The sequence below is a fragment of the Pseudophryne corroboree genome, chromosome 5 (assembly GCF_028390025.1).
Source record: "Pseudophryne corroboree isolate aPseCor3 chromosome 5, aPseCor3.hap2, whole genome shotgun sequence".
NCBI classification, from domain to species: domain Eukaryota; kingdom Metazoa; phylum Chordata; class Amphibia; order Anura; family Myobatrachidae; genus Pseudophryne; species Pseudophryne corroboree.
The window spans coordinates 362880929-362898828 of NC_086448.1; the positions used below are offsets into that span (position 1 = coordinate 362880929).

At 46.9% G+C, this 17900-nt stretch overlaps 1 protein-coding gene across 1 annotated transcript in view; it reads right to left on the reverse strand.

The window, feature by feature from the left end:
* The window catches only part of LOC134929602 (sodium-dependent neutral amino acid transporter B(0)AT3-like), a 484872-nt gene that overhangs the window by 35092 nt on the left and 431880 nt on the right, over positions 1–17900 (reverse strand). Inside the window, exon 10 of the mRNA XM_063925189.1 lies at positions 3694–3853. Coding sequence (XP_063781259.1) covers positions 3694–3853 — 160 coding nt within the window. The remainder of the gene's footprint in view (positions 1–3693; positions 3854–17900) is intronic.

The window sequence follows — 17900 nt, forward strand, 5'->3', positions numbered from 1 at the left end:
CACCTTTTTTACCCCAAATCACATCTCAGCAGAAAAAGACACCGTCTTTTCAGCCTCAGTCCTTTCGTCCCCATAAGGGCAAGCGGGCAAAAGGCCAGTCATATCTGCCCAGGGATAGAGGAAAGGGAAGAAGAATGCAGCAGGCAGCCCATTCCCAGGAACAGAAGCCCTCCACAGCTTCTGCCAAGTCCTCAGCATGACGCTGGGGCCGTACAAGCGGACTCAAGTGCGGTGGGGGGTCGTCTCAAGAGTTCAGCGCGTAGTGGGCTCACTCGCAAGTGGACCCCTGGATCCTACAAGTAGTATCCCAGGGGTACAAACTGGAGATTCGAGACGTCTCCCCCTCGCAGGCTCCTGATGTCTGCTTTACCAACGTCTTCCTCCGACAGGGAGGCAGTATTGGAAACAATTCACAAGCTGTATTCCCAGCAGGTGATAATCAAAGTACCCCTCCTACAACAAGGAAAGGGGTATTATTCCACACTATATTGTGGTACTGAAGCCAGACGGCTCGGTGAGACCTATTCTAAATGGGAAATCTTTGAACACTTACATACAAAGGTTCAAATCAAGATGGAGTCACTCAGAGCAGTGATAGCGAACCAGGAAGAAGGGGACTATATGGTGTCCCTGGACATCAAGGATGCTTACCTCCATGTCCCAAATAGCCCTTCTCACCAAGGGTACCTCAGGTTCGTGGTACGGAACTGTCACTATCAGTTTCAGACGCTGCCGTTTGGATTGTCCACGGCACCCCGGGTCTTTACCAAAGTAATGGCCGAAATGATGATTCTTCTTCAAAGAAAAGGCGTCTTAATTATCCCTTACTTGGACGATCTCCTGATAAGGGCAAGGTCCAGAGAACAGTTGGAAGTCGGAGTAGCACTATCTCAAGTAGTTCTACGACAGCACGGGTGGATTCTAAATATCCAAAATCGCAGCCGTTTCCGACGACACGTCTGCTGTTCCTAGGGATGGTTCTGGACACAGTCCAGAAAAAGGTGTTTCTCCCGGAGGAGAAAGCCAGGGAGTTATCCGAGCTAGTCAGGAACCTCCTAAAACCAGGAAAAGTGTCAGTGCATCATTGCACAAGAGTCCTGGGAAAAATGGTGGCTTATTACGAAGCGATTCCATTCGGCAGATTCCACGCAAGAACTTTTCAGTGGGATCTGCTGGACAAATGGTCCGGATCGCATTTTCAGATGCATCAGCGGATAACCCTATCTCCAAGGACAAGGGTGTCTCTCCTGTGGTGGTTACAGAGTGCTCATCTTCTAGAGGGCCGCAGATTCGGCATTCAGGATTGGATGCTGGTGACCACGAAGGCCAGCCTGAGAGGCTGGGGAGCAGTCACACAGGGAAAAAATTTCCAGGGAGTGTGATCAAGTCTGGAGATTTTTCTCCACATAAATATACTGGAGCTAAGGGCAATTTACAATGCTCTAAGCTTAGCAAGACCTCTGCTTCAAGGTCTGCCGGTATTGATCCAGTGGGACAACATCACGGCAGTCGCCCACGTAAACAGACAGGGCGGCACAAGAAGCAGGAGGGCAATGGCAGAAACTGCAAGGATTTTTCGCTGGGCGGAAAATCATGTGATAGCATTGTCAGCAGTGTTCTTTCCGGGAGTGGACAACTGGGAAGCAGACTTCCTCAGCAGGCACAACCTCCACCCGGGAGAGTGGGGACTTCATCGGGAAGTCTTCCACATGATTGTGAACCGTTGGAAACCAAAGGTGGACATGATGGCGTCCCGCCTGAACAAAAAACTGGACAAGTATTGCGCCAGGTCAAAAGACCCTCAGGCAATAGCTGTGGACGTTCTGGTAACACCGTGGGTGTACCAGTCGGTGTATGTCTTCCCTCCTCTGCTTCTCATACCCAAGGTATTGAGAATTATAAGACGTAGAGGAGTAAGAACTATACTCGTGGCTCCGGATTGGCCAAGAAGGACTTGGTACCCGGAACTTCAAGAGATGCTCACAGAGGACTCATGGCCTCTGCCGCTAAGAAGGGACTTGCTTCAGCAAGTACCATGTCTGTTCCAAGACTTACCGCGGCTGCGTTTGACGGCATGGCGGTTGAACGCCGGATCCTAAGGGAAAAAGGCATTCCGGAAGAGGTCATTCCTACCCTGGTCAAAGCCAGGAAGGAGGTGACCGCACAACATTATCACCACAGGTGGCGAAAATATGTTGCGTGGTGTGAGGCCAGGAAGGCCCCATGAAGAAATTTCAACTCGGTCGTTTCCTGCATTTCCTGCAAACAGGAGTGTCTATGGGCCTCAAATTGGGGTCCATTAAGGTTCAAATTTCGGCCCTGTCGATTTTCTTCCAGAAAGAATTGGCTTCAGTTCCTGAAGTCCAGAAGTTTGTCAAGGGAGTACTGCATATACAACCCCCTTTTGTGCCTCCAGTGGCACTGTGGGATCTCAACGTAGTTCTGGGATTCCTAAAATCACATTGGTTTAAACCGCTCAAATCTGTGGATTTGAAATATCTCACAGGGAAAGTGACCATGCTGTTGGCCCTGGCCTCGGCCAGGCGGGTGTCAGAATTGGCGGCGTTTGTCTCAAAAAGCCCATATCTGATTGTCCATTCGGACAGGGCAGAGCTGCGGACTCATCCCCAGTTTCTCCCTAAGGTGGTGTCAGTGTTTCACCCGAACCAGCTTATTGTGGTACCTGCGGCTACTAGGGACTTGGAGGACTCCAAGTTGCTAGATGTTGTCAGGGCCCTGAAAATATAGTTTCCAGGACGGCTGGAGTCAGGAAGACTGACTTGCTGTTATCCTGTATGCACCCAACAAACTGGGTGCTCTTGCTTCTAAGCAGACGATTGCTAGTTGGATGTGTAGTACAATTCAGCTTGCACATTCTGTGGCAGGCCTGCCACAGCCAAAATATGTAAATGCCCATTCCACAAGGAAGGTGGGCTCATCTTGGGCGGCTGCCCAAGGGGTCTCGGCTTTACAACTTTGCCGAGCTGATACTTGGTCAGGGGCACACCCTGACTGAGGAGGACCTGGAGTTCTCTCATTCGGTGCTGCAGAGTCATCCGCACTCTCCCGCCCGTTTGGGAGCTTTGGTATAATCCCCATGGTCCTGACGGAGTCCCCAGCATCCACTTAGGACGTCAGAGAAAATAAGAATTTACTTACCGATAATTCTATTTCTCGTAGTCCGTAGTGGATGCTGGGCGCCCATCCCAAGTGCGGATTGTCTGCAATACTTGTACATAGTTATTATTACAAAAATCGGGTTATTATTGTTGTGAGCCATCTTTTCAGATGCTCCGCTGTTATCATGCTGTTAACTGGGTTCAGATCACAGGTTGTACAGTGTGATTGGTGTGGCTGGTATGAGTCTTACCCGGGATTCAAAATCCTTCCTTATTGTGTACGCTCGTCCGGGCACAGTATCCTAACTGAGGCTTGGAGGAGGGTCATAGGGGGAGGAGCCAGTGCATACCACCTGATCCTAAAGCTTTTACTTTTGTGCCCTGTCTCCTGCGGAGCCACTATTCCCCATGGTCCTGACGGAGTCCCCAGCATCCACTACGGACTACGAGAAATAGAATTATCGGTAAGTAAATTCTTATTTTTTTTGCATACTATACGTTATTGAAATGTGAACTAATGTCAGCAGTTACTACTATTACACAGTGACATTATCATTTAAAAACTGTAATTTACCTTTCAATTCCGTATACATATGTAACAGCAATAACTTCAAAAAAAACAACTATTAGTAGTGTTAAAGAACCCGTGAAGGTGTCAAAAATTTGAAGCCAATAGTTTCCAGATCCCATTGTAAAGATAAGAGAGAATGCAAATGATATCAGGCATACCATTCCTAGAGGAGAAACAGAAGGAAACAAATACTGTTTTATTCAAACATCTATTCAAATTTATTTATTTTACAGAAATATCTTCCCACTAACATATTGACGTTAGAAGTTGGTTTAATATGTAAGAAAAATAGACCAGGTACAAACAATGGTCACTAGTACAGGGATACAAATCCTAGAAAATACAATTTGCTTTTAGTCTGTGAATTTCTGCTGACAATCTGTCTGTTTTAGCAAATTTCATTATATTTATGTTAGTACAAATAAGGAACATAGGGGTCTATTTACTAAACCTTGGATGGAGATAAAGTACCAGCCAATCAGCTCCTAACTGCGATGTCACTGGCTGTGCTTGAAAAATTATAATTAGACGCTGACTTGCTGGTATTTTAACTCCGTTCACTTTACCTCCATCCAAGGCTAAGTAATTAGACCCCCAAATCCCTTACTCTCTGCATCACCCGTTATTTCAAAAGCGATATTTAAATGAAAAAATATATATATTTGTGTATATATGATGTGAAAATACTGTAACCACTAGGATGTTCCCAATTTTACCACTGGAACCCAGCAGAAATCTGTGCCCATCTTCCTGGAGCTCATTTTTTTAGTATGTTAGGGGAATGCAATACCTGGGCTCTCTGTTGTAGCGGAAGCCATACTAGGTTATCTGGATTATTTCCTGTTGAGTGAGTGCCAGCAGTGAGTTCTAGGTGGATCTAGTAAGGCTTAACAATATCACTGCAGTACAAAGGGGGTGGTGTATCAAACCTTGGAGAGAGATAAAGTACTTTACCAACCAATCAACGTCTAACTGTCATTTTACAGGCTGTTTGAAAAATTACAGTTATGAGCTGATTGGTTTGTACTTTATCACTCTTTGGGGAAGATGTATCAAGCTATGGGGAGAGATAAAGTGGAGAAGTTCTGCAAATTAACCAATCAGCTTCTAACTTTCATTTATCTAGCACACAGGGGCATATGTATCACAGCTTGGAGAGCGAGAAAGTGCCAGCCAATCAGCTCCTAACTGCCATTTCCCAATCCACCTGTAACATGGCAGTTAGGAGCTGATTGGTTGGTACTTTATCTCTCTCCAATTGTTCAGTCTCCAAGCTTTGATAAAGCTGTCCCTTTATCGCTCTCTACTTAATCACTTTTTAAAGCTTAATACATTTGGCCTTTATCTCTCTCCACTATCCCCCCAGCTATGATAATGACAAGTAATGAATGTTAGTGCAGTGGTCTTCCAATGATAGACAATATTAAGTCATTGCCGATTTGTAAATGGGGACTAGACTGTATGATTCCCAGGGACTAGACTGTTTGTTATCTGCATTTGTGACAAGTTGGTATTGATTTGCAAATTAATTAGGTAATGAGGAATTTGTGAAATTCAAGTTTCAGAACTGGGCAAACTAATTGGCCTACTCTATCTCTACTTGTCAGTGCTTGTTTGGCCTTAAATATTTGTAATGGTTATCCAACATTGCACCCCTCAATTATCTATGGTTATTTACTCCTTTTTGGGACTAATCTGCTTTATAACTAATATAGTAATTTCTATATTCAAAAATCCACTTTGTTGGTACCATTATAAAAAAAAATTACGTTTTTCCTTTGTTATCTTAGGAGATTTACATAGTTTTCAAAGCTATTTTCACTTACCATTTTACGTATTATAACAAGTACATTTCAGCTAAATGCAATGTTAATTTGATCAGATTCATGGTAAATATGTTTCACATAGAGCTACTGTATCATTGGATAGCACAGTATTATCCCCATCATCTTGTAACTAGCCTTACATGTTAAATTCCATTCTGCGTTATTGGTACTTTCTGTATGCTGGGATTAGCTATGGCAAGGCTGAAACCCTCTACTTCAGATTTTGTATATATAAAGGATTACCATTGGGTTTAATGGCAGCTGGTGTTAGGCACTTGGGATTATTCTACAAGCTTGAGAATTCTTCTCCAAGATAAACAACACATTACACTGAACACTTGGCAGCAAGGCCAATTCAGGAAACAAAGACCATACTTTGTACCTTGCCAGCACCAAAATTATCATCAAGTATCCTTCTCCTGCCACCAGCCATCTTTTAGTCTGTGGCTGGGATGTAATGGGAGCTGATAATAATGGCCGGGAAATGATCGCACCACATCGGACATTACAAATGCGTGTCTACTTCACGGAACTCAGGCAATGTAATGGCGTGAGTCTATTTCCTGGCTTTTGTGTATTGGATCCGAGGTATTGCGGTATTTAGAATAGAAAACATTAGATATTTTCGGACCAACCGAAATGTGTCTTTTAGTATAGGAGGACCACAGTGTCAGAGAAAGTTACCCATTGTCCCCCCAAAGCCCGATGATTAAAGCAATACACACCCTAAATAATCCTCAGTCCTCCAGGACACACAAACAATTTATGCTGATATAAATGATATGCGGCATGGGTATATTCAGTGTGTAATATTACTGTATCAGCATACCTAATTATGTTACAGTGTTTGGCTGGAATACACTGTAGCATAACATTGTATATGCAGATACACAGAGCCGGCCCTTACCAATATGGTGCCCTAGGCAAGTTTTTGGCTGGTGCCCCCTAGCACCACAGCTAGTTCCACCACTGACCCTGCACCCCTTTCCCAGCACCATCACCCCTCACCCGTAGCAGTCCTCATTACTGTCACCTCTGGTTCTGTTTGGATACAGATGTGTCCTCATACATCTTGCCTCAATATGCCATGCAGCAGGAGATGCTTTTCTTTGCCAAAACGTCGGGTGCCTTTTTTGACGAAAATGCATCTTATTTGCATTGCTACATAGCTAGGATGCACAAGCAGCTTCTGCTAATTAAAATGATATGCAACATGTATATATTCTGTGTGCAACTGTGGCTGTATCTGCATATGAAGTGCTACGTTACAGTGATTTCTAGGAATACACTGTAACAAAGCATTTTGTATGCAGATACAGCCACAGTTACACACAGAATATAGGCATGCCGCATATCATTTTAATCAGCAGAAGCTGCTTGTGGCCCTAGGCATTCCAAATGCCCTAGGCATTTGTCTAGTTTGCCTATGCCTAGGGCCGGCTCTGCAGATACAGTTGCTATTACACACAGAATACAGGCACACTGAATATCATTTTAAACAGCAGGAACTGCTTTTATGTCCTATTTGCATCCTTTTCCTGCCAATAGAATGCACAAGTAGCTCCTGCTGTTTAAAATGATATGCAACATTCTGTGTGTAAAACCAACTGTATTTGCATACAAAATGTTATGTTACAGTGTATTCCAGTCAAACACTGTAACATTATTAGGTATGTTGATGCAGTCATAAATACACACTGAATATACCTATGCCGCATATCACTTAAATCAGCATAAGTTGCTTGTGTATCCAAATACATCCATTTGTGTATCAGATGCATTTTCCTGTGCAAAATGTGCAAAAATGGCATGTACGCTACATGGATTATTTTTACTGATCAAAGTTTTATTTATTTCTCATACGTCCTAGAGGATGCTGGGGTCCACTTCATGGACATATGAGAAATTGACACGATTGATAAAGATGAGATACTCCTTAAGTTAGGGAATATCAAAGACGCTGCCGCATACATGCTAGAAGCGATGAAAGATATTGGACTCTTGAGTTCACAAGCCGCTACCATGGCAGTATCGGCTCGGCGGGCATTGTGGAATCGCCAGTGGAACACGGACGCAGATTCCAAAAGAAATATGGAGGCTCTCCCATATAAAGGTGAGGCCTTATTTGGCGATGGACTGGATGCGTTAGTCTCTGCGGCTACCGCAGGTAAGTCGACATTTTTGCGCTCTGCGCTCTGCGCCTGCACCGACAAAAAATACATATCACCCGCACATGCAGTCCTTTCGGCCCAATAAATACAAAAAAGCGAGCGTTTCCCCCTTCTTTGCAGGTAGGGGAAGGGGAAAGGGAAATAAGTCCACAGCGGCTTCAGGTTCCCAGGAGCAGAAGTCTACCCCTACTTCTGCCAAATCTTCAGCATGACGCTGGGGCTCCTTTGCGGGAGGCCGCTCGGGTGGGGACACGTCTCAAACTGTTCAGCCAAGGTTGGATTCTGTCTGGCCTGGATCCCTGGGTGTTGCAAATAGTGTCCCAGGGATACAAGCTGGAGTTTCAAGACGTTCCCCCATGGCGATTTTTCAAATCGACCTTGCCTGCTTCTCTTCCGTAAAGGGAAGCAGTAACAGCGGCAATCCAAAAATGATGTCAGGATCAGGTCATAGTCCTGGTACCTTTGTCACAACAAGGGGAGGGGTTTTATTCAAGCCTTTTTGTAGTTCCGAAGCCGGACGGCTCGGTCAGACCGATCCTAAACCTACAAAATATCTGAATCTCTACTTGAAACGATTCAAGTTCAAAATGGAATCACTGAGGGCAGTGACTCCAGTCTGGAGGAGGGGGACTACATGGTGTCTGTAGACATAAAGGATGCTTACCTGCATGTTCCCATTTATCCTCCTCACCAGGCTTATCTGAGATTCGCGGTTCAGGATTGCCATTACCAATTCCAGACGTTACCTTTCGGGCTCTCCACAGCGCCGAGGGTATTCACCAAGGTGATGGCGGAGATGACAACACAATAGTAGCCCCATTTAAAATTACGCCACAATGTAGCACAATCTTATTAATCTTATATGTAATGCCCCACCCATAGTAGTAGCGTCCATATATGTAATGCACCCCAGTAGTGGTAGCTTCCTTATACACAATGCCCCCCCAGTAGTAGTAGCATCCTTATACATACTGCACCCCCAGTAGTAGTAGCATCCTTATACATAATGCACCCCCAGTAGTAGTAGCATCCCTATACATAATGCACCCCCAGTAGTAGTAGCATCCCTATACATAATGCACCCACAGTAGTAGTAGCATCCCTATACATAATGCACCCACAGTAGTAGTAGCGTCCTTATATGTAATGCCGCCCCTGTAGTAGTAGCATCCTTATACATAATGCCCCCCCAGTAGTAGTAGCATCGTTATATGTAATGCCGCCCCTGTAGTAGTAGCATCCTTATACATAATGCCCCCCCCAGTAGTAGTAGCATCGTTATATGTAATGCCTCCCCCAGTAATAGTAATGTCCTTATACGTAATGCCACCCCTGTAGTAGTAGCGTCCTTATATGTAATGACCCCCCAGTAGTAGTAGCACCGTCCTTATACATAATGCCCCCGAGTAGTAGTAGCATCCTTATATGTAATGCCGCCCCAGTAGTAGTAGCATCCTTATACGTAATGCCCCCCCAGTAGTAGTAGCGTCCTTATACGTAATGCCCCCCCCAGTAGTAGTAGCATCCTTATACGTAATGCCCCTCCCAGTAGTAGTAGCGTCCTTATACGTAATGCCCCCCCAGTAGTAGTAGCATCGTTATATGTAATGCCGCCCCTGTAGTAGTAGCAGCGTCCTTATACATAATGCCTCCCCAGTAGTAGTAGCATCGTTATATATAATGCCCCCCCAGTAATAGTAGTGTCCTTATACGTAATGCCGCCCCTGTAGTAGTAGCGTCCTTATATGTAATGGCCCCCAGTAGTAGTAGCACCATCCTTATACATAATGCCCCCCAGTAGTAGTAGCATCTTTATACGTAATGCCCCCCCAGTAGTAGTAGCATCCTTATACGTAATGCCCCCCAGTAGTAGTAGCGTCCATATACGTAATGCCCCCCCAGTAGTAGTAGCATGGTTATATGTAATGCCCCCCCCAGTAATAGTAGCGTCCTTATACGTATATATGTATATATGTATTATATGTAATGCCCCCCCTGTAGTAGTAGGGTCCTTATACGTAATGCCCCCCCCCCCCTGTAGTAGTAGCATCCTTACATGTAATGGCCCTCCCAGCAATAGCGTCCATAAAGCGTTCGCACAAAGACATACCTCACACATACACACACATAATTTACACATATATACACACACATACACACCCACCATATACACACACACACACACACACACTCCACCATGCACACACACACACACACACACACACACACACACACACACACACACACACACACATATTTCTCTCTCACCCTCCACTTACCAAGTCTGGCTGGCCGTCACTGCAATGCTTACTCTCCCACTGATGTTCAGCTGCCTGGTCCCGTGTAGCTCCGCCCCTCTATCCCATGTAGCTCCACCCCCTCTTCAGGACCCGCACTGCACACAGCCGCTGTCACAGGTGAGGGGAGGGGAGGAGGCTTTCCATGCTGCCGCTGCCTGTCATTCAGTGACAGGCACAGCAGCCGGCAGCAGCAGCAGGGGGGGCAGGACGGAGCAGCAGGGAAGGGATGCAGAGCAGGGGGAGCGCCTCTCCATCCCAGCACCTCCCTGCACTGCATCCCTTTGCTGAGTGGGTAGCGCCGGGCCTGACCCCAACCCCTCCCAGGACATATCCATAGTCCCCATACCCCTCCCAGCACATGATCTCTCTCCTCCCTGTACATTGTCTCCCCCTCCCTGCATAAAGTCATCTCCGCTCCCAGCACATAATCTCCCACCTCCCTGCATATAGTCATCTCCGCTCCCAGCACATAGTCTCCCCCTCCCTGCATATAGTCATCTCTCCTCCCTGCACATAGTCTCCCCTTCCCTGCATATAGTCATCTCCGCTCCCAGCACATAGTCTTCCTCTCCCCCCTCCCTGCATATAGTCATCTCCGCTCCCAGCACATAGTCTCCCCCCCTCCCTGCATATAGTCATCTCCGCTCCCAGCACATAGCCTCCCCCCTCCCTGCATATAGTCATCTCCGCTCCCTGCACATAGTCTCCCCACTCCATGCATATAGTCATCTCCGCTACAAGCACACAGTCTCCCCCCCTCCCTGCATATAGTAATTTCCGCTCCCAACACATAGTCCCCCCCCCTCCCTGCATATAGTCATCTCCGCTCCCAGCATGTAGTCTCCCCCTCCCTGCATATAGTCATCTCCGCTCCCAGCACATAGTCTTCCCCCTCCCTGCATATAGTCATCTCCGCTCCCAGCACATAGTCTCCCCCTCCCTGCATATAGTCATCTCTGCTCCCAGCACATAATCTCCCTCCTCCCTGCATACAGTCATCTCCGCTCCCAGCACATAGTCTCCCCCCTCCCTGCATATAGTCATATCCGCTCCCAGCACATAGACGCACCCCTCTAAGCACACACTGTATCTGTAATATTTTGCAATACCTAGTTTGATGAGCTGGGCATCGCCTGGGCTGGAGGATCTCACAGTAGGCAGGAACACCACACTTCGGTCCCGCAACACACTCTGTGAAGAAAGTGAAAGTAAACTACAGCTCCCAGCAACCCATGCTTCCAGGAGCTCCTGACAGCAAGGGCTGCTGGGAGCTGTAGTTTATTTTCACTTCTTCATTGCGGTGCCAAACACCGGCGCCTGTTCCTGCCTCCTGCGTGACCCTCCAGACCAGGCGATGGCACTACTAAGTGAGTCCACCCATTGGCTGAGGGTGGCACTGCCGGGTGGCGCCCCCTTCCTGGCCAATGGGTAGATACACCCCTGCCGATAATATCTGCCTACAGGGCCGGCAGCCACCGTGGGACTCCAGAGGGGTGAGTATAATTTTATGAGTGCAGAGTGTGCAGTGTGGGCTCCCCTGGACCCAGAGGTCAGTGTGCACTACACTTTGCGCCCATAGGCCAATTTCTCTATCTGTAGGCTAATTAGTTTAAAACGTAACTTTTAATAGTAAATACAAAGACTCACAAACATACATTTTCACACAAGGGCCAGTATTTACTAAGAATCCGAGTTTGTCCGATTTGTGTTTTTTTTTCTATGTCCCAATCCGGGAATTCACTAAGCACCAATCTCGGCAGTGTTTGTACTATTCGTAATGGTTTGAATGACAACATTCAGAAATACGAATGAATAGACCATCGGTCAAACGCGGCTGTTATTTCATAGAATACGAGCATTCACTATTCATTCGTATTTGGGTGTTAGTTTCTGAGTGCTCAAGTGCGGGTCTGTTTTTTTTCGATTCGTTAAAAAAAGCAGCAATAAAATAGACCTGCTTTTTCCGGTCGAGTTTGGATAACCATGCACGGATCAGTGAGATCTGTGCATGGTTATCTATGGGAAAGGGTCTGTTTAGTGTAAAATCTGAAAAAAATTTTGCGTGGGGTCCCCCCTCCTAAGCATAACCAGCCTCGGGCTCTTTGAGCCGGTCCAGGTTGAAAAAATATGTGGTAAAAAATGACAGGGGTTCCCCCATATTTAATCAACCAGCATCGGGCTCTGTGCCTGGTCCTGGTTCCAAAAATACGGGGGACAAAAAGCGTAGGGGTCCCCCGTATTTTTTAAACCAGCACCGGGCTCCACTAGCTGGGGAGATAATGCCACAGCCGGGGGACACTTTGATATCGGTCCCTGCGGCCGTGCCATTAAAACCCCAACTAGTCACCCCTGGCCGGGGTACCCTGGAGGAGTGGGGACCCCTTAAATCAAGGGGTCCCCCCCTCCAGCCACCCAAGGGCCAGGGGTGAAGCCCAAGGCTGTCCCCCCCATCCAAGGGCGGCGGATGGGGGGCTGATAGCCTTGTGAGTAATTGTGAATATTGTTTTTAGTAGCAGTACTACAAGTCCCAGCAAGCCTCCCCCGCATGCTGGTACTTGGAGAACCACAAGTACCAGCATGCGGTGGAAAACCGGGCCCGCTGGTACCTGTAGTACTACTACTAAAAAAATACCCCAATAAAAACAGGACACACACACCGTGACAGTACAACTTTATTACATACATGCACACCAACATACACACATACTTACCTATGTTCCCACGAGGCTCGGTCCTCTTCTCCATGTAGAATCCTAGGGGTACCTGTGAAAAAAATTATACTCACATAATCCAGTGTACCTTCTGTTCTTTGTATAATCCACGTACTTGGCAAAATAATAAAACGGAAACCCGACCACGCACTGAAAGGGGCCCCATGTTTACACATGAGACCCCTTTCCCCCGACTGCCAGGACCCCCCCTGACTCCTGTCAAAGAGGGTCCCTTCAGCCAATCAGGGAGCGCCACGTCGTGGCACTCTCCTGATTGGCTGTGTGCTCCTGTAGTGTCTGTCAGGCAGCACGCGGCACAGATACAATGTAGCGCCTATGCGCTCCATTGTAGCCAATGGTGGGAACTTTGCGGTCAGCGGTTGACTGAAAGTAACCTCACCGCTGACCGCAAAGTTCCACCCCTGACCCTTGGGTGGCTGGAGGGGGGGGGGGGGCTTGATTGAAGGGGTCCCCACTCCTCCAGGGTACCCCGGCCAGGGTGACTAGTTGGGGTTTTAATGGCACGGCCGCAGGGACCGATATCAAAGTGTCCCCCGGCTGTGGCATTATCTCCCCAGCTAGTGGAGCCCAGTGCTGGTTTCAAAAATACGGGGGACCCCTACGCTTTTTGTCCCCCGTATTTTTGGAACCAGGACCAGGCGCAGAGCCCGGTGCTGGTTGATTAAATATGGGGGAACCCCTGTCATTTTCCCCCCCATATTTTTTCAACCAGGACCGGCTCAAAGAGCCCGAGGCTGGTTGTGCTTAGGAGGGGGGACCCCACGCAATTTGTTTCAGATTTTTTAAGACTTTAATCAACTTTTTAAGGAACACAATGAAGCCCTGCACGGATCTCACAGAGCCGGCCGGGATTCCTTGTGTTTTGTCAGGCAGTGTTTTACTCATCACTCCCGTAAAACACTGCCTGATATTACGAATCACATCGACATCGGAAATAACGATTGTGCAAAACTCGGCAGCTTAGTGAATAACCGTATCAGGATTCAAAAAGTTGCAGTAAAATGCATCCGTTACCATTCGAGTTCAAACACCCTTAAAAACGGCAAAAACACGAATATTAGTAAATAAACCCCATGGAGAGTGTGAACGATTAAAATACAATTCAATTCAATTTTAATTAAATCACAGATATATAATCTCATTATTATGTTGAATTCCTTAATTAAGCAGAATACAATACTGTACTTAATGTTTCCCATGTATGAATTGCTAATTGACAATAGAGATGTACACAGACCACTAAGTGTTTTGGCTTTGGTGGTGGAGCTGGATTCTTTAAAAATTTATAAAAACTGATAAAATGAAATCATGTAATTTTGACCTGTTTTTGTTTCTACAGTATTATTAACATCAATAACAATAATTTACAGTTACTTACAGTGTAAAATGGAACCTGAAATCACGATGGAGGGACTTACTGTAGATGCCATACAAAACATGCAAAATTTGTTTTTTAGATCCAAGATACGAACTTGGCAGGATGACCTGAGCCAGGACTGAGTCTGACTCGGATCCCCAAAGTTCGGGAATGTTTGACTTTCAGTAAAATTATATCACTCATCTCTGATTTACAGAGAGTTGCCTTTTTAGTGTTTATTAGGCTAAATATTTTACATAATTTGATTTGGGAACACACATGAAAATGGAGTTACTTTGTAATGATTAAAAAATTGGTAAATAATTCACTTATTTGTATGCTCATGCTTCAGGTGTATCAATGGTTTATTACTCTAGCCAACAACATAGCTAAGAAATATATATAAATAATCTTTAAAATGAATGAATGCATTCATTTTTAAGTTTTTGCTTTGCTCTGATGTGGTTTATGTGAAAGAATCTTAATAATAATACTTGGAATCTGCTGTTAATGTGAGTTATATTGTAACAATTCAAGAAAAGCACACAGTGATTGTGGGTGACACACTTGCATCGCATTATAAGCTTATGTGTATATGATGTTATCAGGGAAATAGCCTTTTTTCTATGTAGATTTAATTACTAGCATATGTGTGATTCACATACTTTGTTATCTCTGCTCATGAATGACATGTGCTTAACGACAGGCAAAAGATTAGCTGGTAATATCTCTGATGTGGTTAATGAGGAAGAACTATGGGGGTCATTCCGACCCGTTCGCACGGAGCGATTTTTCGCTGCTGTGCGAACGGGTGCGGAATGCGTATGCGCGGCGGCGCAGGGCGCGTGCGCAACGTTGCCTGGCAACAGGAGTAAGATTGACAGGAATGAGGCGTGGAGGGGCGGATCCGGACTGTTGGAGAGCGTATTCAGGGAGTGGTCAGTATAACGCAGGCGTGTCCAGGACAACGGAGGGAGGAGGAGTGACGTCAAAGCCGGGCCCATCATCACTGGATCCATCGCACAGGGTAAGTATGTCCAGGGCTGGTCTTCTTCTGCTTGATTTTTTTATTAACTTAGCAGGGCTGCACAAACGATCGCAGCCCTGCTAAGCTAAAATACACTCACCCATAGGCGTGGACTATTGATCGCAGCAGCAGCTAAAAGTTGCTGGGTGCGATCAACTCGGAATGACCACCTATAACACTTGCATTTGTGTGACAGTTTGGAAAAATACTGTTACTGTGGATGACACATTTCTTTTGTATGCTGTTACTCAGTGTTAAACTGTGAGAGCCATGTGCAAGATACACATATATGAACTATAATCATTCTGAGTCTTTTAGGGAGAAATACCGTCATTGTTACATATTGACATTAGTTTGAAAACTATTTCTATCAGATCTTACTAATGAATCAGAGTGGATATATATCTAAACAAATCTATATTGAGAGACATATTTACTTGAAAGATTATTCATATATATTTATTTGCAAAGGTGTTAATTAGTGTAATTAACCACCGATACATTTGAACTGTAAGAAGATCTACTATGATCATTTTGTTTTCTCAGTACACAAATGTCACTAAGCGGCAGCTGCCACTCTTACCACTGCTCGTGGCCTTCCGGGGGGCTGGTGGAGCTTGCTGCGGTGGCCGGCGTCTCCGCAGCAGTGTAGATGATGGGGTCCCATCACTTGTGTCCTGTGTTCAGCTGATAGGAAGCTCCAGTGGCAAGCAAGCAGTGGGTCATGTAACCTCCCCCCGCAGCAGGAAGGAGGCAGGAGGTTTAAAAGGAATATTGCCGCTCTCAAGCTGCGGTTTAGGCTCACTTTATCTTGGAGAGACTGTCAGTATACCTACAGTGCTTGTGCCAGCTGCACTGTCCACCTAGAGATTGTCTGGGTATCTACAGTACTTGTGTCAGCTGTGCTGTCATCTAAGAGATTGACAAGTGAAATCACGGAGCACAACTCCATCACACCGGTAACCAGCAAGGTCCGCAGTCACACCGGTGACCAGCCCGGTCCACAATCACACCAGTAACCAGCCTGGTCCGCAGTCACACCGGTAACCAGCCCGGTCCACAGTCATACCGGTAACCAGCCTAGTCCACAGTCACACAGGTAACCAGCCCGGTCAGCAGTCACACCGGTAACCAGCCCAGTCCTCGGTCACACTGGTAACCAGCCCGGTCAGCAGACATACCAGTAACTAGCCAGTCCGCAGTCATACCGGCAACCAGCCCGGTCCTCATCATACCGATAACCAGCCCGGTCCACAAGTCATACCGATAACCAGCCTGGTTCTCGGTCATACCGGTAACCAGCCAGGTGCACAAGTCATACTGGTAACCAGCCCAGTTCACAGGCACGCCGGTAACCAGCCCGACTCTCGGTCACACTAGTAACCAGCCCGATACATAGTACACCTAGGGCCAAATGTAACAGAGTGAGAGTTTCAGAAAGTGAGAGATTTGGTAAGGTTTTTAATTTTTTTTAAAAGTGGCAATCATTTACACTGCAAAACCAGGTTGATCATGCTGTGTAAATGATTGCCACTTTAAAAAAAACTGCAAAACCTTACCAAATCTCTCACTTTTAGAAACTCTCACTCTATTACATTTGTCCCCTAGTATCAGTCCGGATCCCTGTATTTGGGGTGGTCCAAGTCGAAACCCTGTTCAGCTTAATCAGACATCTAAATTCCTGCCTCAGTAAGCCAAGTTGTAGTGAAGTGTCCCACTGCTACGTGCATGAGGAAGACCTATATCCGACCTCCTCAGTTTGTGTACTCCGCCTCATTTTCCGGACCATCAGAGGAACAAATAAGTGAATTAATTAACTACAATTTTTCATTTCAATTTTTCATTGTGTTCCCAAATCAATTGTTGTAAAACTAGGTGATTCATTGCGCCCTACGGGCGCTCTTCACACTGTCATAAGGGGCTACACCCCCTTAACCCTTGCACACCCTTGCGGCATGCAATATTTGTATTATATGGAGTATTACCTCCAATCATAGTTGTGTGAGTGGTTAAATATTGCACAGGCAAAGGGCGTGCGATGGTTAAGGGGTCGTAGCCTCTTGCAATGGCATGAACAGCGCATGCAGGGCCTGATGAATCACCTAGTAGGTGCTGTGGTTGGGGGAGTGGTGGGTGTGGGGCAGACGCGGATGGGGTTCCGGGGTGCCGGGGGTGGGGGAGAGGTGATTGCATTGGTGGCATGGGTGGGGGAGGGGCTGGTGCGGTGGTGCCGTGGGTGGGGGAGGTGCGGGGGTGCTGCATGTGTGTGGGGGAGGCAGTCCGGAGCCACCGCGGGTGGTGGAGGGGGGTGTGGGGGTGTCGCAGATGGGGCCCAGAGGTAATGCTAGTGGGGGAGGGATGGGTAATGCCAGTGCCGTAACTATGTATGTGCGAAGTGTGCCTTGCCCACAGCGCACTTGTGGAGGGAGCGCATCGCTGCGCTGCGGGGATCAGCTGGGAGCCAGTACACGAAAGGAGGAATAAGCAAGCAGGACAGCTCCGGTGCTGTCCCCTTGACTGCCCGAGCTGCTCCGCCTCCCACTCGACACTCCCAATGCACCCTGTTACGTCTACCCCTCTCCAGAATGTCCCACCTTCCCAGAATGCAGGTGCGGGCATGAGGTCTTCGTGCACAGCATTCTGGGAGCGGACACGGTGGTGGGAGCTACGGCGTGCGGGGGTACCCGCCTACCCGCCTACAAGCAACAGCCATGGCACCGTCTGCAGCCTGCCTGAGCACCCGCTGCCACTGAGGAGTCCTGCCGTCTGCCGCCCACGCAGTCTGTGATCCCGGCAG